We start from the raw sequence: 27,181 nt of genomic DNA, 5'->3' as shown, positions 1-27,181 counted from the left end.
TAAAAGCGATTCAAGGCCTGTGGGAGCGGGCATAACTTGAAATTGTTGATCGCAGCTGGCGCGAGTGGTAAAACCGGAAAATGCACTGCGACTACTACAGAGGCAAAACACAGACGTGACGACTGGCCGACAGACGACTGGAAAGTGTTGAGCGTGGCAAAACCAGCAACTGCTGATGGTGGCCAAGACTACATTATACAGATCAATAAGACGGAAGAGGACCTGCTTTACACATGATTTGGGAGGATGGCTTGGGGAGTTGGTAGCGTGCACCTTCGCCTCACAAAGCACAACCCGGCAGACGACAACCACAACACGCTCTCTGCGGGGGAGGTGGAACGGATCTCAGTATAGAAGAGATCCTGGAAGCCTCCGTCAATATACATACAGGAAGTGGAGAAGGGTGAGCTGGAGGAAGTATGCAACCCCGAGAAGGTTCTTAGGCCAGAGGCTGAAGGTCCTTCAGATAAACCTCTACAAAAGTAAAAACGCCTCAGCCGAGCTCCTGCTCAACATAGAGGGAGTCGGCTACGATGTGGCTCTAGTCCAGGAACCATGGATAGCATCGGGCAACATGGTCTCCGGTCTAAAGTCACATAACTGATTGCAAAGAATAAGGTAAGAACAGGGATAATGGTTAAAAAAAGTATATATTCTTATATTCATCATAATCTCTCTTCAGATGATCTGAAGGTACCTTGGAGTATACTATACAGTAAATTGCTGTGGAAGCACAATGTTGAGGAAAGGGTGAGAAAGGCTAGTAATGGTCGTTACTTGGGGTCTATCACCCTCTCTGAAGCATTGGTGCTACATGGCAGTAGTTAGACCGATATTGTTGTATGGGGCCTTAGTATAATGGACTTCGCAAAAGAAAACTGACTTACTTAATGCCCCTAGAAAGGATTCAACGACTCGTTGCTCTGTGCATAACAGGAGCGATGAAAACCACTCCAACGGCGGCGCTGGGAATGATATTCAGCATGCCAAATATTGACCTTATGGAGGAAAACCTGGCAGCGAAATCCGGAAGAGGTTAATGACTGCTGGAATATTCACCTGCAGAACCTTCGGTCACAGCTCAATAGGTTGCATAGACTACATGACTCCGCACTTTAATTGGAAGAGAAGTTCGCACTACAATTGAAGAGAAGGGATGGCACAAAGGCATGAAGCCATATATACAGACGCCTCTTGCTGTGGGGAAAGCCGCGGAGCTAGCCTACACTAGAACAAGAAAGAACTCAGCAATTAATATATACGTGGACAGTCAAGCAGCAATGAAAGCAATAAGCTCATATTGTATTAAGTCTAAAAATGTTTGACGGAGCAGGGAGGCCATAGAAAGGCTAGCCGCAAACAGTAGGCTGCATATCTATTGGCTACCTGATCACAAAGGCATTATGGGGAACGAAATAGTAGATGGGATAACAAAAAGTGATATTAGACTACCTTTTGAACAAGAGAACGACATACCAAAACCGCTAAATACAATATACAATGAAATGGACGACTACATCAAAAGGCGAGTGGAAGAAAGGTGGACTAATCTGACCACATGCAAAACAGCAAAGATCATGTGTAGAACTAACGACAAAAAAACTGACTCAATTCGTACTTACGCTCTCGCGAAAGGACTGCAGAACTATCATAGGTATGCTAACAGGTCATAATCTATTGGCTGCACATGCGTACAAGATAAGGACTGTTAACACGGACAAATGCACGTCTCAAAAGCGGATCTCCCAGCTCTGCTTGGATTCGCCAAAAGCGCTGACATCCTACATGATGCCTACTTTCGGTATTCGTAGAGATCGGTATCGCTAGGCACCAAAAGGTCTATTGCCTAACCTAACCTAACCTTCTATTCAGTAACGTTTAGTCATCATGAATCGTTTAACGTCAGAACAGGGCTGCCTAATTGTGGAAATCTACTTACAAAAAAAAAAAATAAATCTGTTCGCGAATTTCATTGATCAGCTGGCATCAACGGGCCTTATTTCTTAAAAAATGAGAGAGAAACTGCCGTTACGGTCATTTGAGCCATGCTGACTGTATGTTTGTTTCCAAGAATTAATCAGCTAAACATCGGCGAAATTTGGTTCCAAAAAGACGGCGAAACTTGCCATACAACTCTCCAATACAATCGATTTATTGCGATATCTAAGCCAACATTAACGCCAAACGGTCAGATATATGCCTGATATGATATTCAAAAATTAAATGTCATAAATTCATCTCTCAATTTATGTAAAAAAAAATCATTCCAACAATATTTCTGTTTTGTATTATGATTTTAATTTCTCAAGCTCCGAAGAAACACTCGATATATACATGTATGAACATATTTTACTGTCAAAAATAGGCATAGACATGAAAGACAGAAATGATGGAAGATCCAGTATTGGAGACACTGCATAACGAGGACTAGTATCAAATAATTGGAAAAATCATTGAGTCACTATACTCCATTTCGAACCGCCTCGAAGTCATTGAATTTTGTCCACTAATATAACGCTTAGCTTCACTTCGTAAGAGATTAAGACATAATATTTCTTAACCAACACACTGTACCCTCCAAACATTGCTCCTATCGACCATCATTTGTTCCGCTTGGTGACACATGAGCCGGCTGATCAGCGTTTTCACTACCCTGAAGGATTCCAGAAATGGATCTACCCATATATCGCCATAAAAGGCGAAAATTCTTCTGGAACAGAATTCGTGCACTACCTAAATGCTAGCACCCGGTGATAGCAAGTATCTGAAAAAACTTTGAAATGTAAATATGTAATCGCTTGAATATTGAAAGAAATAAACATTTGAACTAAAGTGATAGTCTTAGTTGTTTGGTTGCCTAACATTTCCACGGAAGTACGAGTAGACGAAAATTAAAATCTTAGTTATATAGAAACTGCAATATGTAGGTATACTAAGTGCTGTATATGTATATAAGCACATACAATTTCGTTTATTAAGGGGCAGTAAATTATTAGGGTTTTTCCTCTTGATACACTTATAGACTGAATGATAGGGTAGGCTTCCTCAAAATCGAAAATTACAAGTGCATGATGAAAACCTTCCCAGTATATATTCCTTCGAAATACTCCCCATAAACTGGAACGTATTTATACTACCGCTTGATCCAACTCTCGAAACATTTCTGGAATTCTATTTTCAATGTAGCTATCAGAGCCATCTTCGATTTTTTCATTCCTCCCAGCATTATCATTCATCACTTCCATTATTAGCAGCATCGATTTTTATCACAGGAGCACTGCCTTCAACTTCAACCCAGGCGTTCGAGACTCCACTAGACCTTTTCCTCATAGATATCTTGAGAAAATTTTTTGAGCTAAATGCATGCTTGGAAATATTTCAGATTTGGACACTCGAAATTCCTAGGAATTCTTCCGAGAACACATTTTCCTCCACAATTATGTTTTGAAAATAATTTTTTCACTCCAATCCTAGAAACATGTGAATGGGATAACATTAAGGATCCAGGGGCAATGACTATCCTCACATCCACTGCAAGCTGCATGAGCGAACATCGTTCCTTCAGGACACATTGTTTCAGCAAAATGACGCTACGCCGCATACGGCCAGAGAGACCATAGCTATACGGCGAGATTTCTTCCCTAGCAACCTGATAAGCCGTTTTGATGACATCTCCCAGGTCACCCAGGTCACGCGATCTTGGCTCTATTGCATTTTTTCTGTGGGAGTACCTCAAAAGCAAAGTCTATGAAACAAACCCAGCGACCAACTCAGCACTAAAAGAAATATCCTTTGCCAAGTTAATGGTATGCCGACGCCACTTCTCCAGCGAGTGGCTCGGAGTACGGAGGCCAGATTCCGAGAGTGTATCCGACGTAACAGTTAATATTTAGAGGAAATAAGTAAAAAAATCTGCACTTGCGTAATAGTTATTGAAATAAACTTTTATCAATAGTAATTCTTTCATAATTTAACTTGTAATTCCTAATTCTGCCATCACACACTCTGTATAAATCCCATTTGTACCGTACCCTCGAGTTTAGCATGAGGAAAAAGGGCAAAGTTACTATCGCTAAACTTCTGAAAACGACCGGGTAATCAAAACTTATCAGAGTTACTCTAAATGTACATAATTGTATCTTACTACAGCAACCCTTATCTTATATGTAATACAGGTAAAGGTCGAGTGCATAATATTTCATCAAAATCTGACTAAAATTAATGCTTATATACTTATGTACATATATATATATATATATATGTATAAGCTCCTATCTTTCCGTTAAGGAGCCGTTTTGATACCAAACGAGGTTTCAGACAGGGTGACTCGCTGTGGTGTGACTTCTTTAACCTGATGTTGGAGAGCATCGTACGAGCCGCAGAACTTAATCACTCAGGCACAATATCTCGGAAGAGCGTACAATTGTTGGCGTATGCCGATGATATTGACATCATCGGCCTTAACAACCGCGCTGTTAGTTCTGCCTTTTCCAAACTGGATAAAGAGGCAAGGCGAATGGGTCTGGTGGTGAACGAGGACAAAACGAAGTACCTCCTGTCTTCAAACAAACAGTCGGCGCACTCGCGTACCGGCATCCACGTCACTGTTGACAGTTATAATTTCGAGGTTGTAAAAGAGTTCGTTTATTTAGGAATCAGCATTAACACCGATAACAATGTTAGTCTTGAAATCCAACGTAGAATCTCTCTTGCCAACAAGTGCTACTTTGGACTAAGTAGTCAACTGAGCAGTAAAGTCCTCTCTCGACGAACAAAACTAAGACTCTACAAGACTCTCATCATGCCCGTCCTAACGTATGGCGCAGAAGCTTGGACGATGACAACATCCGATGAAGCGACGCTTGGAGTGTTCGAGAGAAAGATTTTGCGAAAGATTTTTGGACCTTTGCACGTTTGCAAGCGCGAATATCGCAGACGATGGAACGATGAACTGTATGAGCTTTACAACGACATATACATAGCGCAGCGAATAAAGATCCAGCGGCTACGTTGGCTAGGTCATGTTGTCCGAATGGATACAAACGCTCCAGCTTTGAAAGTATTCGATGCGGTGCCAGCTGGTGGAGGCAGAGGAAGGGGAAGGCCTCCTTTAAGGTGGAGAAGGACTTGGTTTCTCTTGGTGTGTCCAATTGGCGCCGATTAGCACGAGAAAGAAACGACTGGCGCTTTGTTAAACTCGGCCAAAATCGCGTAAACGGTTATCGCGCCAATTAAGAAGAAGAAGTAATCAATTTGTTATATTTAAAAAGAAAATATATTAAAAAAAAAATAAATTTTAATTAAATTATCTGCACTTGTAAAAGTGTATTTAGATTTTCCCACCCGCATATTTAAGGTCATCATTATACTTGTATCGAAAATCCCTTCTTGGCTCACTTACGCACTCAAGTGTTTTTTTGACAAAATAGCACAGCTGTTGCCCATTAGTGGCATTTGTGATAGCGGCTGTTAATAATGATCGTGATGGCATTGTCGTTGGCATTTGCGGCACCACCATAAACGCACAATTACATACAATTACTAGAGAACTGGCGCATATATTCAGCTTACGTATGCATATATTTACTATTTATGTACCATTTACAAGTAAATCTAACCACCCTATAGAGAAATCTTAAATCTCTGAACTGGCAAGCTTTTTACGTGTCCACTGAATTTAGATTCACAATTGGTTTACATTACTTCTCTTTTCCATAAAAGCAGTTATGGAATTTTGCACGGCAATGCTTTCCAAAGTCCAATGGGTTCAAAATTGGTGTACAATTCAAGAAGCGTAGATGTAGTTCTGCGGATTGACAGAAAGAGTTTACTAATTATTTTCAACATTTTGTAAATTTTTTAAGTCACGAAAAAGATGAGTTCACTGCCGTTATCTGCGGATGTAGTTAGGCGGTTTCAAAATTCATTTTATGTATATATGAAGAAACTGGACAATCTTTTTAAGTAAGCAGGATTAAAACGAGAGAAAGATCTGTACCGGGAGTCGGAGCAGGGGTTTCTCTAAATCAGCCACTTGATCTACATATTTCCTTAAAACTGCCGAATACTGCCAGATTTTTTCAGGCAGAAGCCTTTGCGATCATACAGGTGTAGAGAAAATATGGGAACGAAGGAGATATTAATCCGATAGTCAAGTCGCGATCAAGGCTTTGACGACGCCATGGTACAGATCCAAACTGATGAACTTCTGTGAAGAGGATATCAAGTCCTATCCTCATCTCCTACCAAGTCATCGTTGTTAAAGAGGCGCGTACACCCTTTTTGGGTGTTTGGCCGAGCCCCTCCTCCTATTTGTGGTGTGCGTCTTGATGTTGTTCCACAAGTGGAAGGGGCCTATAGCTTCAAGCCGGGAGGCTACAGTTATTAGAAAAACCGGTTTCTATTATTTGATGTTTATGCACGGAGGTTCGAGCCTACAAATGTTAGTCACTCACCATTCCATTTGGCTACGGCGGTCACCATTAGGTAACAATATAGACACAAATATTCTAGAATGGTAAGAATGATAAGAGGCGTTTTTCAATGTCTGCTGGTTTGTCCCTGTGCACGATAACACGACCAGAAGTTAAAGATGTGTTTTAATGAAACTAGCTATAACTCTCATTGTTTACGTATTTCTTGATTCAGAAATTATCAGCTAACTCAAATTAAATTTTACTAAAATTTGCACGAATGTATAAAGTTCGGTCCGGACTAGTTTCTTAAAGCTAATAGTTAACCTGATACTCAAAGTCACAACCCTATTGTGCTTTTCACGAAGGGTATACTTTTCCGCTTTCTCTCTGTTAGATTCTGAAGACAGATGTCACCATGCGAAGTGGTCAATAATTGGCGAAACCATATCAATTCTGAACCAAAAATTTGTTTCATGTTTTCCCTCCAGGGCTTTTCGCTACAACGAGTGTATGTGTGTGTTCATGTGAATACATTCAGTGTACTTTGATGTTGCATGCAATAAAATTAGCGTAATTAGATTGTAGTTTGAGTGGCGCTCTCAATGCAGCTAATAATCTGTATGCGCATACATTTGTGTGGAGATGCGCTTGTGTAATTGGTGGAGCGTTGCTGCTACCTTGTGCGCGTCTAAAAATATGTTTCACATATAATTTTCTGTCTAGTGCCAAAATTAAGGATATCCTTGGCGAAGGCAAAGGCAGCACTGTGGTTTTCTTGTGGTCCATGAATCATTACATAAATAGTTGTTGTTAGTGGTAATGTTACCTTACGTTATGACAAGCGAATTATACAACTTTTACATTGCTCACAGACTTGTGAAATTAGCAGCAGCTTAAGTTTCATATTTGAATGAAAAAAATTTGTTTTTGCACGTGAGCATACACACGCATGCATTTATGTTAGTATAGATGTGTGTGAAAGCACTTTGCATTCATAATTAAAAATGAAGGTAGTGCGGCAAATTTCATATTCATACAAATCAACTATCAAAGCGAAGCAACAACAATGCGCGCTGTTGAAAATATAAAAATTAAAAAAAAAACTAAAGCAAGTACAAAGAAAAGGATTATTAGCAAGGAAAACAAGTTGGTGTGTGCAAACACACACAAACAAGTGCAGGTGGTCTTGCTGGTCCTTGTTCTTTTATTTTACTATTTTTATGTTGGCTTCCTCTTTCACTTTTATTAGCAGCACATATTTATGTATGTTTGTACGTATATGTGATCAAATTTTTCATTATCTTAATTGCACACAATCAACCATTTTTTGTCCACAAAAAGTTATCAGACTTTCACATCAAAATAATTATCTTCAACGTAATCACCATGACGTCATATCAAGCATTGTATCGATTCGAAATGGTAATAAAATCAACAACAAAACAACATCTGTGTTACAACTTCTTCGCACAGCACAGCAACGTTGGTGCATGCATGGAGGTCAGCATTTCCATTGCATTATGAAAGTGGTCAGGAAGTGTAGACATTGAGGAAAGGTAAGGTTAACCAAGGCCAGCGAGGCCCCAATTGCGGCGTCATCAAATATAATACTATTATTTGATCGATGTATGTCAAACTCAACATTTTGGCACATGCGTGTTGACACGTGCAGCACTGCGGTTACCGGGAGGTGTGAAGGCAGCAAGCGTACTGGGTGGGCCATATAGCGTTTGCTTTTTGAACCACCTATTTTTTTGAGAATGGTAACTCAAATGACATGTCAAATGTGTTCATAATTTACTTAAAGGTTTGACATTTACGAAATGGGACGCTATACGCTTGAACAAAATTGGGAAATATTGAAAACCTACTTCCAAAGTGGTGAGTCTTCTTCTTCTTTTCTGATTTTCACATCGGTGGCTACGTCAACAAGCAAAATTGTCGGAATTGGCGCTTAGAAAATCCACACGTTTCTGCAGAGAAGCAAATGCATCCACAACGAGTTCCTGTTTGGTGCGGTTTTTGGTCTGGCGGCATCATCGGGCCATTTTTTTTCGAAAATGAGCGAGGAGCCGCGGTTACAGTAAATGGCGAGCGTTACCGTGACATCCTCAACGAGTTGTGTCCAAAAATTGAAGAGAATGACATGGACGACATTTGGTTTCAACAGGACGGTGCAACTTGTCACACTGCCGAAGTTACACTCGAACTTTTGGCTACCGTTTTTGAATTCCGATATCAATTGGCCGCCTCGGAGCTATGATTTAAGCCCGTTGGACTATTTTTTGTGGGGAGCCGATAAGAACAAATGCTATGCGAACCATCCAGAGAAGATTGATGCTTTAAAACACGAAATCGAAGTTGCCATTCATGAAATTGGAGCCCGAACAATCGAAAATGTGCTTAAAAATTGGATTATTTTTCATTCATAAATGACAATGTTCAATCTTCAAAATAAAAGAAAAGTTTGAAAAAATATTTATTAGTTTTTTTTTATAGCCGATTCAAAAAGCAAATTTTACATGGCCCACCCTATATTAACTTTTACATAAACTGAAGAGAGTTTCGTGTGCGTAGGCGAGGTAAATCGAAATATATTTCCTGGCAGTTATCTATCTATTTCAGACATATTTATATGCAAACACTTAAAATTCGCAATAATCAAATCTTTATGGTCCGGTGAAAAGTTTTAAAGTCCAAAATCTTTATATTGTAGTTGAATGCAAATTCTATTTGCTTTGCGTTGTTATTTTCTTACAACTAAGATTCTATAAAATGTTATATGAACTAAGCCTTTATTATTGCTATTATCTATTTTACGTTATTTTGGCCTCAATCAGTCGTCTTCAGAAATTCTTGAAGAATTCGTAAAAGTATCATATGTGAGTAAAAATATAAATAGAAAATAAATAATTGTCCAAGTTAGAAGAGAATGGAACTTTAAACACCACGGGAGAAGTTTTTCTAATGCACAACCGAAGTCGCTAAGTACCATATTGCAAAGCTATAAGTGTGTTTAAAGTATAGGAAACTGGATTTATTCCTAAACACGTTGAGTTTTCTTGCTCCTCTCCTTTTTCTGCCACTGTCAGTTTATTGTTTATATCCCGCCCTCGGTAACTAAGATATATTCACACACCGTTAAATGATTTGAAGCTTTCTCTCAAATAATCGAAACTTCAAAATTGTAGCTGTCGACGTGACCTGGGATCCAAACCAGGCAAGCGTTTATCATTTGCTTGATAACATGGGATACTTTTAAAAAGAAAAAGAAACAATTGCAATTTTGTTTGCTCAGTTCTACTTTCCTTTCTAAGAGCAATATCGCTATTCTTTCGGATAGGCAAGCTGCAATCTAGGCACTGGATTCGGCTACAACAACCTCTTAACTGGTGGAACAAAGTAGGAATAGTCTTGCCACCTTGAGCGAAAACCATAACGTTATCTTAATCTGGGTCCCAGGGCATCGGAGCATTGAAGGTAACGAAAAAGCATATGAACTGGTAAGAGCAGATCTGCCATGAATAACGTTCTTGCAGAATCGGTATTCACACCATGGGTATTCACAAGATAGGAAACCAGACGATATTCAAAATTAGCAAAAATTTTGACCCACCTACAACCTCAAACAATCATCAACATTGACAAACATGAAACGAAGGGACGCCTGAGGACTCAAGGCAGTCTTAACGCGCTTTTGGCCGGTCGGGTAGAAAGCAGCCAAAATGGGCATCCCTTACAACACATACTGCCACTGTTGTAAACAACCAGAGAAAAAGCAAACGATTTTCAATTTCCATTATGAATGTTCTGCCTTATAGAAGGTGAGAAGGTCAACTCTGGGCAACCATCAGCCAACGAACCATCTCCTTGTGTTCTTTGCTGTTCGCTCCTCAAAATAAGACGAGCAATATTAGGGCGCTATGATCGGTCCGCTTCTACAAGGTATGTAGCAGAGAGCTAACTAGATACTAATTCTCTAAACTATCACAAAGTCCTTGGTCATACTAGATTTTCTTTTTGTCGCACCATGAATCAAAATCAAGCAAATTTTGGAGACTAGCTCATCAACCTGAAGTAGGTTTCAAACTTTAGGGTGTAATCTTCTCGAACTACAAATCCACTTAAACTTCTCGCAAGTTCCAATGATGCTCTTAACAGTACCGTCCGATTTACCTCAAATGCGACGATCGTAACTTGAACATATTTATTTTAGGTCCGTAAACTATTCGAATAATTCTTTAGAAAGTCTGAATAATTCCTTAGAAATCATCTTTACTATTATATTGAATAATATTTTTTTTGAATTTTAAGTCGAGATCTAAGATGCAAGGATGGATTATCCATATGCACATATGGCCATTAAAATAGGTACGCTGCCTTTAGCTATAGATTTCCTTGTACCGCTCGGAAAAATTAAGGGCTATTATTGAAATCTCGCACTTTTTACAAATACGAAAGTTTTGAGTGGACGGGGTGTATGAAAAATTAGTATAACAATTTCGGAGCGATGAAACAAAAATAAATTTATTTGGAAATGATGCTGGGCGTAATTTCAGAATTCATAAATGACTCGAGTTCTCATCGCGGTTCACAAAAAAAAACAGTCCAATACGGTGGCCGCAACATAATGAATTGGGAATGCTTCTCTTATTGTGTATGTGGTAGGACATATTCACCTCATAACCAATAAAATGGACACATTTATTTACAACGAATTGCTTCAAGAAATGATATTGCCATTTGCTGAGGAGAATATGCCACTTTGGTGGCTTTTTAAGCAGGATAATGAGCCAATTAATATTAAATGAATTTAATAATGTTAAAGTTATGGATTGGCCAAGCCAGTCACCGCCCCATTGAAAGAAGGGGAGATTCAAGGGAACGAACAGGGAAAGACATATTCAAATATTTAGCTTGAAAACGAATAGGTTTTTAATTAAATTAATATCAAAATCATTTCTTAGACTAGTACAAAATTTAGCAGCCCAATTTCATTGCCATGAGCTGTGTACATTTGTTGATACAAAAGCTGCAAGAGCAATGGTTATACTTTCAGGAAAATCAATTTCCACAACCAGAAGTTCAATCTGTAAAAAGTTAATAAAGTATTGTACCGAACCATACGAAACGCCCTTAATCAAGCCACCACAATCAATAGCTTTTATTGAAAGTGCATATCTCATGTACGTACGCAAAAGCATCGGCTTTTCGTGCTAACAACAACTCTACAAAGAAATGAGCTTTTTCCATCAGAAAGTCCACATTTCAAGCTACGAATTAAAATTTAAAAAGGTATGGTACATTTTATATTTGGTAACAGATGTTGAATTCTTTTAGCTCTGCAGCTTTTCACCAAATTGGTGTTACGTATACGCCTGGGTAGACTATTTATTCCTATTCACATTTATATGAAAAATTTTTCCAGTGAGAACAGTGAGAAAATAAGTCAGAAAGCTACTGGAGACTGAAAAATCCATATAATAGTGTACTGGAAAATAGTCCAATCTCTCCGTGAGTTTGCAATCTCTTTTCAGCGAACAACGACGCTTCTGTGCATAACAAGGCTTGCTACAGCAAAGTTATGCTCAGTAGGAGATTGCTGCTGACAGCGGTTGCAGGAAATTTGAACAGAGTTCTAGCTGTGCCGCTTGCCAGTGATGAAAAAAAGCAAAAAAGCGACATTGGAAATTTAGGTTAAGTGGGCGAAGGGTTACAAACGAAAACATTTTGTTGGAAGAAGCTTCATATGCATAACAATAAATATTTGCTTAAGGGAGCATCTAACATATTATGTGTTGAAACTAACATTGAAATTGGTGTAGTATGACAGATACAACTAAAAAGTGGGTGTATTGAAAACTCTTGTTAACCATTTTACCATCATGTCAATTTCGCATGTTGAGAGTGTTGGCATGTATGTATGTAACGGCAAGTACCAGTTGAAAAATCACAACAATAAACTTGCAAAGCTGCTCAGTTTTAGTGCAACGCCAGAAGCTGCTCTCAATAGTATGTTGTTAAGTGGATATTGAGTAGCTTTAGCTCGGTATAGTCTAAACGGATTAATGACGGACACTAATTGGATAGCAATTTCAACACACCGAATACATACATATATGGTCACATTAAGAAGGCAGCAGACGTATGGAGATACGATAAGCTATGAAAGCTAATAAATTGGTGTGCATATGCATACAAATACACATATATGCACTTAAATATATTTGCATAAATATGCGGTAAAGGTATGTGGCGCACTGCTAAAGACTTGTGTTGGCAGCCCACTAATTTTTGTTTTTGATTTTTATTCTACGGTTGAGTAGCTTCAATTACGTGTACTCATGTTTCCTTCAGCGGAGTTATAATAGAATTGAGTTGCAAATTTTAGTAACTTTTATTCACTCAATTATCATTGATTCTATTAACACTTTTAGAGAATATTTTGAACTTGGAAGCAAGTTTTAATGAGAATTCACCAAGTGACACAAAATAATTATTACTTAAAATTCTCTCTTGCTTGTGTACTCAAGTTCAGATCTATTTTTCTGAAATATATGTTAGGCATTTAAACCAATTCTATCGCCTTTTGATAAAAAATTGGTAATAACTATCAACAGAGTATTTCACATGTAAAAGCCGAGCGATATTTGTACATTCAAATGCTCTCAGCTCAAATTCTCAATTTTTTATATGAATTCGATAAATAATGCCTATCGCCAAGGTTTTGCTGTGCATAACACTTCCTAATGGACTATTTTTGAATCACAGTTATTACAACTCAGTGCATATTCTTACATATCCTTGGAAAAACTAAGGACCAATGGTACCCTCTGGGCCAATATCCGCAGCAAACAGTGAGCTTAGGAGCACCTAATGAATTAATAGTCATCATAAATTGCATCGCTCTAAAACTGGTGTCTAATTTTACAGCTTCACCAGATGAATGAAGCTCAAACTATAGTTTAACAGTGCTATGCCCACTTTCTGCTGAAATCTGTGAAAACTAAGCAAAACAATACCCGAATTGTGAGAGGAGAAACCATGGAATCTGCTTTAGGACAATGTGCTAACTCTTTTCGCATTTACCTTCATTGGACTTTTTGCCAAACACGCCAACATAATGTTGGGGGCCGCATATAGCTTTGAAGAAAAAACAGAACACGTCCTGAAAATTTTGTAGGAAGACAACTTCCAGTATTGCTTCTAGCAATTGAATATTGTAGGAGTAGAGGAGCTATGTACGAGTATATTAAAAGTGATAATAAGTAAATACGTACGAAATCGAAATAAAATAGTTTACAACATCGGTCTTAATAATTCGCCAATGACATGTTTTTTCATGCCTCCCGGTGGTTTGACATTGTCCGAATGGCGACCGCTAATAGAAAAAACTTTTTCTATATTTTGGTGTTTCACGCAGATTCGAACCTACGTCTTCCGAAAGGTAGTCGCGCACCAACCTATTTGGGTACGGCGGAACCTTTTTATACATCACCTTAAATCTGATACCTGGGACTCAGTAACGTACCCGTCTTATTGTTTATAGCGAATGATGTTGCAGGAAAAATATTATTTTATTATTATTTTTTTAAAACAGTAGTAGATATAATATAATACTAATGGTACGACATATATACTTATAGTAACGCATTTCTCTTTTAAGTCGACTTAGGCGGTTATGGAAATATTTTTACAAGTAAGACATGTCTCTCTGAGCACAGCCCAACCAAGCGGAAAGCAAAAGTCAACATAGGAAAACTTAAAATTTAATTGGGCAAAATACGAAATAATGGCTTGAGTGAAAAGAAATAAGAACAAAAAAAAAGATGGTGAGACCAGAGCAACTTCTCAACACTTTTAAACGTGCCAAAGTGCGAAGTCAACGGAAGTTCTCTACTACATAACCACACTTGTACACAAGCTATTTTTTATGAGTGTCTATGTATAGTAATTGTTGCGCTATTTAATGTCAAAATATGTCAGAGTACAAAAATAAGTACCTCAAAGCCAACAACACTAACAATACACAAGTAGGAATATATTGTACGACTATCAACCAACTTCAAATAACTTAACGACCATATGGGCTAAAGAGCAAAAGAGAGTAATAGCAAAAGTGGCAGTTGTGACAGCCAACAACAAACAATCGCACATATAATCATACCAGTAATATGTGCACCGTGAGAACACAATAACAACACCCACATTAAAAAACAAAAATGAAGAGTGTATGTCAGTTTTGTTGCACACCTCATCAAGTACTACTAAGAAAGAGAACTACAATAGCAACAGTGATAGTAAGTAACGAGGGCAACCGCGTGAGCTTATGTACGCTTGAAAGTATGTAACCAAAAAAGGGCAACTGCAAAAGAAAGCAGTTGGTTGTGGTTGAATGAAGTTGAGACAAATACCAACAATAATATTTTGTTATTTATTCATATTATGTTTGTTTCGGCTATTTGTATTTATTTATTGTAGTTATATTAGAGAATTGCCATAATTCACAAATGTATGCATGTTGTCCTAAGCCATTGTCATTTCCTTAAAGTCTCCAATTTTATTGCATATATATATATATATATATATATTGTATATAATTGGCGCGTACTCCCTATTTTGGGTGTTTGGCCGAGCTCCTTCTCGTATTTGTGGTGTGCGTTTTGATGTTGTTCCACAAATGGACAGACCTACAGCTTCAAGCCGACTCCGAACGGCAGATATTTGTTATGAGGAGCTTTTTCATGACAGAAATACACTCAAGCCTCCGATCATTGCCTGCCGAGGGGCGGCCGCTATTAGAATAAACGTTTTCTTCATTTTGGTCTTTCACCGAGATTCGAACCTACGTTCTCTCTGGATTCCGAATAGTAGTCACGCACTAACCATTTGGCTACGCTAAAATTTTATTGTCGCAGATTAAAAAAACATTTGCTTGCTACGTGGGCCCAAACTAAGGTAAAATGATGAAAAGTAAAGATGAGTTTCATATTTCTTAGCACTTCAAATAGTAATGCTTATACAGATTAGCAATTTATTTTACCACTTTAAGATCGACCTTGACTATTTGTCTATTTTGCTTCTATTAATACGCCTTCTACCCCTTTATTCTGCATAATATCTCATCCAAACCCAGGTAATTTAAGAAATCTAAGTTGGCACTAGGCTGGGCTGAGCGTATGTGCCGCTCTTTCTCAACACGCTGAGATACTTACTTCTGCTTCTCGTTGTGGCATCAAGCTCGAGATGAAAGTACGACTAATCGGCAAGCGTCATCTGATCGAATCCCGAATGATAAACAAAAACAGATGACTTCGCAGTCGGCAGTAACTAGGGAGAATACCTGAGAACATTCTTAGATTCTGTGATATGTCAGAAGCTGCTATGAGACTTGTATCGAAAATGTGGCTGTAAATATTAAAATATTTCGGAAGTAATAAAATATTATAATACCGAGCAGAAAAATATCAGCGCGGTTCTAAAGAATTTGTCGTCTTTACGAGTTCGTAATTTCTCTTATTTTCCACAAAACTTTGACAAAAAGAATTGCCAATTAAAGTAAGGTAAATATAAATAAATAAATCAATAATTGATAACCAGTAAGCGTTGTTATGTTTTTTCACATGCCCAGTTTAAGATATAACAAAATTCCAAAATGCCTTACATCAATCACTCCACAAGGGAACCTTCTTTGAATGTATAGCAGATCTTATAAATAAATATTTTAATTTAAATATAAAGCAAAGAAGTTATCTTAAGGGAAGTCTGCACATAAGTTACTCTTATGAGATATATCAACGATATTAAATATCGCCGAAATCGGGCGATTACTTCTCGATTGCCAAAATTTGACAATTGGTGTGACTTCGGAGTTGTCGATAGGGCTGTGGTAAAGTTTTGAAAAATGGTTTGAGTTTATAAATTTTGGAATTTTCAACGCATATTTAGTTTAAGTCACCTAGTAAATAAAAATTGTTCATATGATCGAAATAGATTCTCCTCCAAAATACCTCCCTTGTCCTGTAGGAAAGATTTGTACATATTTTCATTTAAGGATAAACAAAACGAGCTCCTAATTAAGACTTTCGAAAGACATTTTTATTCTAATCCACCGAGGTCTGCAAACTAACAAAGGCTTCTTATTCAGATATTCGATAGCAAAAAAATAAATTCTTCTCCTTGCAAAACACATCTTATTGTTTTATTTTATGATATTTTGTTAACTCTGCCTCCATCAATAAGGCTAACACAGTTGAAAATAAACATGTGATTGCCCGACTTCATTTTCGTACCTTGCTTGCTTTGGCTAATTGTTGATAAACTCTTAGTCAGAAGCTTTGCATCTTATAGAACGAGCCCGGGAATGGTTAATTTCTTTAAGTGGTATCGTCCTTTTCGTTGAACAACTAGGTAGGTCATCAACTATTGATATTTCAAACATAAACAAAGAAAAACCAGGTTATTTTTTCTACTCCCTTACATACTTTTTACTCGTTTTTCTTAAGGAAATAAAAATTTTTACAAAAATAAGCTAATTGGTATTTTCGCTATATCTATTTCATTTTTGGTAAGCCCCAAAACTTTCGCTTTATATTATGTATTTTACACTGTTCCTGTTTTAAACTTCATCATTAGATTTATCAAATGCAGTGGTTGTTAAATAGATTTTTTTAAACTAAAGATGGGCATCACGGAATTCTGGTAATTCATGGTAACATGCTCTGGCTTGTTATGGTAAGAACGGGCAAGTTGTTTTCATCGTTATGTATTTTGCTTTTTTTTAGATTTTGCTTTGTTTCATTTGCGACATTAAAGGCGTCTGAAAAGCTACTATGCAACTAGTCAAAATGAAATTTAAAAGAAAAAGTCGGCACTTAAATAAATTAATATACTTGCTAGCAAACAGTGCAAAAGTTATAAATATCGCTTGATCTCACATTCGTTAAAAATGATCAATCCATGGGATTAGTTACGGTCTCTTTTTGTTGAGTTTCTAAGCAGATTTTAGCAGCTGTACCGTACCCTACGGATAATAACGTTAAGGGCTCAAGTTTGTGATGATTTAGTTCAAACTTGACAAAATACAGGCATGTAAGTGCATATATGACTTGAGAAGGAAAGGTCAAAAATGACGTATAAGTAGAGCGGGTTATACAATCGCACACCGGACTTTTAAATAAAGAGTGGCATAATACGGCGTGATAATCTTTAAATGTTTGGTAGCAGAAATTTTCAGGTAGAACTAATTTGCTTCCAAGAATGCAAGAGAAGGTAAATTTGGGCTAACAAAAAAATAACTTTTTTCGGTCGTATGACTGTTTAACGATGGACTTCAAAAGTACTACTTTCGCTAGGTTTACACAACTAACTGAAGTAAAGCGTTTCGCAATAAATTGGCTTTTTTCATAAAAATCGATGCATTAGAAAAATATACGATGTCTTAATTTTACTTTCTGCTCCACCTCAGTCCCACTTATGGACCTATCATGCTGAAGAAATATCCTAAACTTCTACCTTCGGTTTCGGTTCTCTGCAGTTGAATAGGCAACATAAGATCAAACACTGTAAAATAACTTTTTGCTTGATAAACAAATAAAATAAAAATGATACTGATGAAAAACGAATAGGTAACTCACACCTTATTTGTTGTAAAGTATTCTATATTTTATAATATAATATTTTGCGAAAATGACAAAACAGAATATGCAGATATTTTATTTATATTATTTTGTTTTCTTTCTCAACATTAAATACATTAAACACGAAAAAGTGTCCACTCATTTCGCTGTAATGCAAAGTGTAAGAAACAGGATACAGAGAATTCACGCCGCAGCTTAAATGGTACAGTTCCAAAAGAGTAAGTATTTCTTTCACATTCTATGGCATTTAGTACATACTTTGTTGGGCATCCTTTATTATCAATTGCAACATGAAGCTTACGTGGCACGGAGTTAACCAATTTTTTTGTGTATTCTGGTCGAATTTGGTTCTACTCTTCAGGTATTGCCTTTTTAAGATCAGATTTTGTATGGATTTTCTTATTTTTGTCTTCCAAACCGACCACAAATTTTTGATGACGTTCAAATCCGGTGATTGTGCAGGAGTTTCAACAATGGGGACATTTATATATAAGCATTATATTAAACATGTTTGTATTATTTGTGACTTGTACTTAGGGTCGTTATCTTGATTAAAGCAAAAGTTATCTTTCATTTGTAATTTTCTATCCCTTTGAACCAAATTTTCTTCCAAAAGTTTTAAATAAACATGCATGTCCAACCCATAGCATTGGGGGTTGAGGTTGAGGTTGTGCGTTATTTTTTAACTTCATTCTAATTTTTTAATTAGAATTTTAAGATTTTTTCAAATTAACGGACAGCTTCATAAAATTGATAATTTCCAGCATAATAATTTTTAATAGAACTAGACTAAAAGTTATGCCATAATTAAGTTTATCGCAATTGCCTTCAAGTGTTGCCGAGTCTTTAAATTTGTCAATAATAATTACTAAATTTTTCACAACTTGAAATCTTCATATGAATCTTGTTTCACACCGGTGTTTGTATATGTACAAGTATTGCATCTATATGAAGCTCACCCAGGTGCATGTCGAAATACTAAATTATCCATTTAATGATAAATACACAAGTACGTATATGTACGTAGTTAGACTGCGTGCCGAAACAGCTACACACTCTGGGTATTTTATGCACTAACAACTTCCTTTTTATATGACCTTCTCTACATACAAGTACACATTTTTGCAACCAGTTCCACCGCTTCACTCCTTCTCATCCTATATTCATACAGCTTTTCACTGACTTTTTCCGTTTGCATGATTTATTGCATTTGCTTTATTAATGACATTTTCATTGCCATTTTACTACGATGAAAAACTACAAGGGATATGTACTGGAGTGTCATAGTCGAATTGGAAATGGAATTGGAATTGAATGCCTCGAGTGTCGATAGAATTCGTTTTGTTCGCAATATCGCGTGTGCACGCTTATATCATACATAGTATTTTGTATGCAACTGGAGGAGTTTGCATGAATCGTACGTGTACTCGCAAATACGTATTTATATACAAGTGAACGTAAATATATCACTCAGTGAAAATCGATTGCACCTACAAATTTTGAGCAGTTTTCATAGTTTTTGTTCCATTTTGTTTTTGGTTTTGAATGCGCATTTTTTCTGTATAAAAATTACCTAACAAAAACTATATTACAAATATTCTTACGAGTATAAGCACGCTTCAAACTTTATATAAAAATTAGAAATACCCAAATTTTTTTTGATATGGAAAAAATGCGCGGGATATTTTCCAACCTCAAATTTGCACTTTATTACACTAAAATTTAATAAACTGTATACCAAATTTTTTTCAAGAAATAATATTATACATATTTAAAAACCGTGCAATTGTTACAAAATTTTTGTAGAAATTGTCTAATTTTAGCATAAATTTCTAAATTTGGATTCATATGGTTTTGCTCGGAATACTTCTATAAAAATAATAAACATCCTGAAAAAAAATAAAAATTATCAGAATGCTAAGATACTATAGTTTCGTCGTGAGTTGAGCGTGAGCTAAGGATAGCGTGCCGCTTGTAACCAAATCTAACAATGCTCGAAATCACCCTTGGTTTAACAGCTACATAAAAGGTCTTACTCCCAAGCGCTACAAAGTGCATCGTAAATAGAAGTGGTGCAAGTGTGTAAACACCAGTAATACAATATATTTAAGATTCATAGAATAGAAGCCACTAGAGCCATTAAACAACAGAAGCTTAAACACTATGAGTGTCAATTTAGCACGGCGATATATTCCAAAAAAACTTGGAAATGTATTCGTGAAATTGGCATAGGCAATAAATGCAATTATGTTAATGAACATAATGCAAATGTTAATGAATTGAATAAGAAATTTGTACAGTTGTCCGATTATAATATGATAGTAACGCATGTCATGAAAGGTATAGTGAGTGTAGGTATGGTATGATACCTGTTTTACTTAGTGTCAAATTCAATGCTATAGGTCTGAAAGGTATTCATCCTAAATTCTCATTTCTTCTTCTACCAAAAACTCTACCATATGTTACTTATGTCAAAAAGGAGCTGCAATAATGGGTTGCCCTTAAATTCAAACAAATCACAATGCATCATTATTTACAAAAAAATATTTCACCTTGACGACTGCAATGAAGTGAAACTGAACAATTCTATTACAACAAAGTTTGTGGACACTGCGAAGAACCTAGGAATAATTTTTAATATAAATCTGGCTTGGAATAACCATATCTATAGCGCAATAGGCGGTGTCTATGGTATGCTATGATCATTGTAGGCCACACAACACTTTATATTAGTGAAAATTCAACGGCTTTTAGCAAAAACGTTCTTAATACCAACGTTATATATAGGTATATATATAATTGGCGTACACGATTTTTGGGTGCATGGCCGAGCTCCTCCTCGTATTTGTGGTGTGCGCCTTGATGTTGTTCCACAAATGGAGGGACCTACAGTTTCAAGCCGACTCCGAACGGCAGATATTTTATGAGGAGCTTTTTCATGGCAGAAATACACTCGGAGGTTTGCCATTGCCTGCCAAGGGGCGACCACTATTAGAAATACCAACGTTACAAAACAATGTCCTTTATAAAAAAAAAAAACCCGCGAGCTACGTTTATTGCTTAAAACGCCAGGAGTACTTATCCGCTTTTCTCAAACTAATATTTTCCATACAATTTCATGACTTGCTGAAGTAAAAATGTTTAACACTTCCCCACAAAGTCATTACCTCTCAGGAGTCCATATACCTTATGGATTTGCTAAATTGTCTCGATCTTTTAACTTACATAGTATGAAATACAGTTACCTAGTAACAGAACGTCAATGCATTGTTCTTGCTGTCTGTGTTTGGAACCTCCTACCATTGCAAATAAAAATAATTAGAAGCACACCGCGCTTTAGAAGTTAACTGATACAGCATATGACCACCATTGGAACCATTGGAACCATTGAGAACCCTATGTGCCTGTCTTGCTTGGAGGAGGCGGCACTTTCTTTGTGAGTGTCCTGCCTTTGCTAGCGGGTCTACGAGTTTTGGGTTTCGATGTCGTGATAATGTGTAACATTCGTTTTCTAAAACTAGAAGATATTTACAGGTTAGCTAAAGAATCTGTAAAATTCTCATTTTTGTCTCTGTCTCTATTTTTTCCTTTCTTTCTCTGATGCTTTTCTCCTTTCCTCCTTGACTATCTACCCTCTTTCCAGAGCTCCAAATATAATGGGCTTTTCAGCCTGAGTGTTTTAGGAGCCACCAAATCTCTTGGTGCTCTTTGGCTGAACCTATTCAAATTTCCATTTGAGATACACTACTTTGGTGCCAGTAGTTGCAAATATGGACATATATTCTTCTTCTTCCCTTATCTCTTCTGTGCTCTTACTATGCCTTCACAATTTCACCATTTTTTATATTTTATATCCTACTGAGTCCCTCCGCTAACTTCATATATATTACATTTATGTGTACTTATACTATGTTACTATGTGCCTCTGATTGTGTGTTTGATAAACAATTAAATAAAAGAATAAAAATAAAATAATCAAATTAACTTTATCATTTCTAAATCTTATGCGATGCTTGGTTTCATTCGACGGAATATAGTATTTCGGAGCATACACATTAAAATTGCATTGCACCTCTTTCATACGTTCTCAGCTTGAGTATGCCACTATTATTTGGTGGACTTATCATCAATTATCAATAAAATTCTTTCAGAATTCAAAAGTTTTTTTTAAGTATGCTTCTTTTATATCTCAAACCTCTAGAAAGTAGAAGATCTGTTCTGTCCTTAACTTTTGTATATGGCATTATGAAGGGAGATTTTGACTGTGCTGCCTTCTGGAAAAAATAAACATTAATATTTGAAGAAGATAACTTCGAAATTTCTACTCTTTTTATGGAAGTAATAACAAAACCAATTATGCCCAAACGCGCCAATTTCTCGGGCTCTTAATGAGTTCAACCAGACCTAATCCCTTATCGAGGGAAGAATGTCTGATGATATTTTTATTAACCTTCTGAAATCTAGTAAATATTTAATTTGTGTTAGTAGTCTGTAAGAATAGACTTTAAATAAACAAGAAAAAGGGTTTTCAATCGGTGCGCATTTTGGCAGACATCTGGTAGAAATACCAAAGATGATGATGGGCAAATAAAGGCCATATTCGAGTCAAATCAGCACTAGGTTAAAAACAGGTTAAATGTATGAGACGCAATATTTTAAAATCACTTAAAATGCCTCGATATCCTCAAAGAAATCGATACTTCCGAATTAATCGAAAGCCCGAATTAGAGATTCGTTTAACACAATGTATTGATTGTTATGAAATTGATCTTTCGTGTGTTTGTGAAAAATGTTTATTCTGCTACAACATAGATGACATATGTCACTGATTCAAGTCATGTGAACCAGATCCTAAGAACCAAACGATGGATTTAGTTCATTACACTATGTTACACATTACACCGAGAAGTGATTAGTTGCGTTTGATAGCTAAGTTCGAATTCAGCCTGAAAAAAGTTTATTTGGCTCAAGCTCAAAGCAATGAAAAAACCTGAAAGTTCCCCACGGAATACTCGATTTGTTCGATGACAGTAGATATAAACTTATAACTTTATGTTGGCATCTTCACATACGTACATATTAAGTAGTAAATATTTGTGAAAAACTTTAAATTAAATGAAAACTGACCAAAATATTAGTTTAAAAAAACAGAGATAGAATATTAAAATTACAGAGTAATCGTTTTTCACAAAGAAAAACCAATGCCTTACACTTATTTAATAACTTGAAATAAATTGTTAAATGTTGGTTGATAATTGATTTCACACTCATTATAAAACAATGCATTTTTTTTCACCAACTTAAGGTGTGCGTCTTGATGTTGTTACACAAATCGAGGGACCTACAGTTTCAAGCCGACTCCGAACGGCAGATATTTTTATGAGGAGCTTTTTCATGGCAAAAATAGACTCGGAGGTTTGCCATTGTCTGCCGAGGGGCGACCGCTTTTAGAAAAATGTTTTTCTTAATTTGGTGTTTCACCGAGACTCGAACCTACGTTCTCTCTGTGAATTCCGAATGGTAGTCACGCACCAACCCATTCGGCTACGGCGGCTGCCAGCCTAACTACTCATAGGTTTATACGACTTTGTAAATGATTATCCTGAAATCTTAGTAAGTGCTTGTGTCTGCAGATGCATGAAGTGCATAACATATGTAATTAGACAGGTGACAAACGATCATATAAGATGGCAATGGATTATTGGATTATATGTAAAAAATGAAGTGGTTTACACTAGAAATTACAGATTACTTTTTTGCCAATCCTCAATTAAATATTTATAGTACTTAGTAGTTCTATACATTCTTACTCAAAAGCTGTTTGGAGGTTTGCTCGAAAATTCAACATTAAATTATATTTAAAAATTATCTACGTAATGATACTAGTAAAAGCTTTAGATGGATGGTGGGGCTTATTTTTCTGTGATTAATTTTAATAAAAGACTAAGATTTGCCAAGTTTCAGCTCATTCAAGAAAAAATCAAAAACTTTAAAACTTAGATAACTAAAATTGATGCATCTGTGTATGTATTTGTCACTCAATTTTACATGGCATATGTGAAAATAATACTGAATCTATTAGAAGATACCAAGCAACAATGGCTAAATTTTAAAAATTTTGAAATAAAATGCTTATATTTGATATTTTGGAAAATTGGCAACTCTACTTCGAGTTTTATAAAAAGTTACATATTCTTCTACCGAATTTGCAGTACTGAAAATATTATTCTTCTGTAGTAGTTTTTCTAAATAAATTAATTTTTTATGAAAATTGCATAATAGTATATGGGGATAATAGGGCATGCGCGAACATTTTCAATAAACTTTTAATACACCATTAGTCCGATCGAAGCGATTACGAGTACATTGAACAGCATAAGCTGCTGAACCTAAAAAGCAGTATTTGTAATTAACAAAATCAGGTTATCACAGTATTAACCCCACGATTTTCTCTGTTTTATTATTATTTTTTGTTCTTTATCTGGTCTCCGCTAATCCTTTCCCTTTCTGTAATTGTGCCAAGTGTTATTGCTCTCGTGAGACAGATTTTAGACGCCACCTATCGTCTGTTGTTTTACTTTTAATTTCCAGCCGTAGGCGTCACTGTGTAATTATTGTTTTATCCACTGCTTTGGATGCGTTGTCTTTTATGGTGGGGTGTTTTACAGTTGCTCTTTTGCAGCTTATTCGACAATGGTGTGGGCGTTTTCTGTTTGAACTGATTTTCCAACAATTGTGGCGTCCGTGTTGCCCTGATGAAATGCGCATTGGCATTACGAGTACTCTCTGCATATAGCACTTGTTACGAATAATGAACAAACTATAGCTGCTGTCGATTCGCCAACTACTTAGCGGCATGCAAATAGAACAACAAGTTGCAAGTGAAGGCAAAAAGAAGAGTGCGAGCAAGAAAAAATAAGAAAAACGAAAATATGTATACGCAAATTTTAAATTAGACAATTCCTTAGATTTTACTTAGGAAGTAAATTGTAATAGATAGACAATTGGAACCATTCAAGCTGTACATTACTTGCAAAACATTGGTATGCCTTTTTTGAGCTGTCGAAGGGGAAAACTTAAAGATCTATCCAGAATTCGAGTGCAAATGAATGGACGGCGAAAAGCGAATCAAGAGGTTACAGAGAAGCTCCTTGTAGACCAGATCTGAGATAAGTACGAATAGGGCATAACCAACATACCATGCTACTTATCCTGGCCTGGAGATAATGGAGTCGACCATGCTGAACCATACAAAGAGGAAGGTGCCTCTAAGCAATCCAACAAGTTGGCAAGAAATTGGTTCATTTCAAAGGAGGGTGAGGCCATGAGCTGGTTGGCTCAGTCACCTGATCTCCATCCCATTAAAAATCTTTGGACAAATCTCAAAGAAGCTGTAGACAAAGACAGTCCCATAAGTATCAGAGCTCTGAAAGACTGTAAGAGAAACGTGGAAGGTCATTCTTATAGACGTTGAGTGGACTCTGACGCCAACGAGAATCATTCGACGAAATGTTAATAATTTACGCTTTATTTTATGTTACATAATAAATTAGTTGTTCCATGTTTTTGTTTTTGTTTTTGGATACCATGCGCCGATTTCTGCTATTTTTAATCACAATAAAAATGTTTCGTTTTTCACCTCATCATTTTTATAAAAAATGGAGTACTGTATTTTACGTTGACAAATACTTTTCTTATAAACTGAGCATAGCTTCTTAAGTAGTGGATCAGTTTTACCCCCCAAATTATCAAACTGAAATAAATAATATATTCTTAAAGCCTCGGTACACTAACAAGAAGTAAACCGCTCTACGCGACACTTGAATGGTATGGACTTAGACGACATGTGGTTTCAACAGGATGGGGCCACAAGCCACACAGCACACGCTACAATTGACTTGTTGAAGAGTAAGTTCGATGAGCGCATTATTTCCAGAAATGGACCGGTCGAATGGCCGCCGCACTCGTGTGATTTGACGCCTCTAGACTATTTTCTTTGGGGTTATGTGAAGTCATTAGTCTACAGTAACAAGCCGGCGACGATTTGTGAGCTCAGAGCCAATATTGAACGCGAAATTGCTGGAATTTCGGCCGATTTATGCAAAAGTGTGGTCGAAAATTGGGTTCAACGATTGGACTTCGTAAAACGTGCACGCGGTGGTCATGCAAAAGAAATGGAAATTCATACTTAAATGTATATGTTCAAACTCGATAATAAAAAAAAATTAGTTAAAAAAGTCAAACCGTTTGTGTTTTATTCAAAAAAAAAGTTGAAGCGCTCTTACTGAAAAACGCTTTTTATAGCTTAACCGCCACTGATTAAATTACCGTGGAAAGGACAGGCCCAAAGATGTATCCTCTGAAAAGTGCTATCGAAGATACTTACTTATGCAGAGAATACCTATGAACTCTCACTCCGATGAAGACTCAGTATACTAGCTTTTGGTTTGTCGGGAAACAAGCAACCAAATTGGATATCTCTCACAACACATAGTGTCAGATTTTTAAGCAAAGCAGCGAACAACTGTCTGGCTTAGACGTCAACAATCTAATAAGGTTCTTAAACTGCACAAACTGGAAATGGTGCCGAAGCGTTAGTTGGATTCTGGATGAATCACCACTTTAACCAACCAACCGATACTACGATATCACCTCAGTAAACTGGGCAAAAGGGTTTGTAGAATGTTTTATCTGTGTATGTGTGCGTTATCCATGGAGAAAGACCTATTCACCTAGCTAGTTGGGTAGTTAGAAGTGACAGTAGGCCTCTAGACCAACTCACTTAGACCGTTTCCGATCGATTCTGATACCGCAGTAGCAGTTTGTCTGCTGCTCCTCGCTAAATCATTTTGTTTTAAATGCAAACCCATTGATATGGCCGACACTTATATCCCTAAGGTCATCAGTAACATTTAGAAACGATGAGTATAAGTATTTAAAACTAGGGACAGACAGTAACAGAGAAGGGGTCTAACGAACTCTTGCTCCTCCTCATTCTTGCATCGTCTGCTATGGTTGAAATGAGCTACGCTCAATCTTTGAGCATGTCGATCTATGAGAAAGTGGACTGTGATTAGTACAACTTTAGAAATAGAAATGTTTTTCCTTTACCGATTAAGTAGCGCT

At 36.7% G+C, this 27,181-nt stretch overlaps 1 protein-coding gene across 1 annotated transcript in view; it reads right to left on the bottom strand.

Annotated features, from left to right (window-relative positions):
* Nucleotides 1-528: 528 nt before the first annotated feature.
* LOC129242115 (protein still life, isoform SIF type 1-like) overlaps nucleotides 529-27,181 on the bottom strand; it is a 125,045-nt gene continuing 98,392 nt past the window's right edge. Inside the window, exon 14 of the mRNA XM_054878673.1 lies at nucleotides 529-600. Within this exon, the coding sequence (XP_054734648.1) occupies nucleotides 529-600 (72 nt within the window). The remainder of the gene's footprint in view (nucleotides 601-27,181) is intronic.

Source organism: Anastrepha obliqua, chromosome 3, assembly GCF_027943255.1.
Source record: "Anastrepha obliqua isolate idAnaObli1 chromosome 3, idAnaObli1_1.0, whole genome shotgun sequence".
In the NCBI taxonomy this organism is placed as follows: Eukaryota; Metazoa; Arthropoda; class Insecta; order Diptera; family Tephritidae; genus Anastrepha; species Anastrepha obliqua.
Note: the sequence above shows the minus strand (reverse complement) of the source record. Positions and strands in the feature narration are given on the sequence as shown.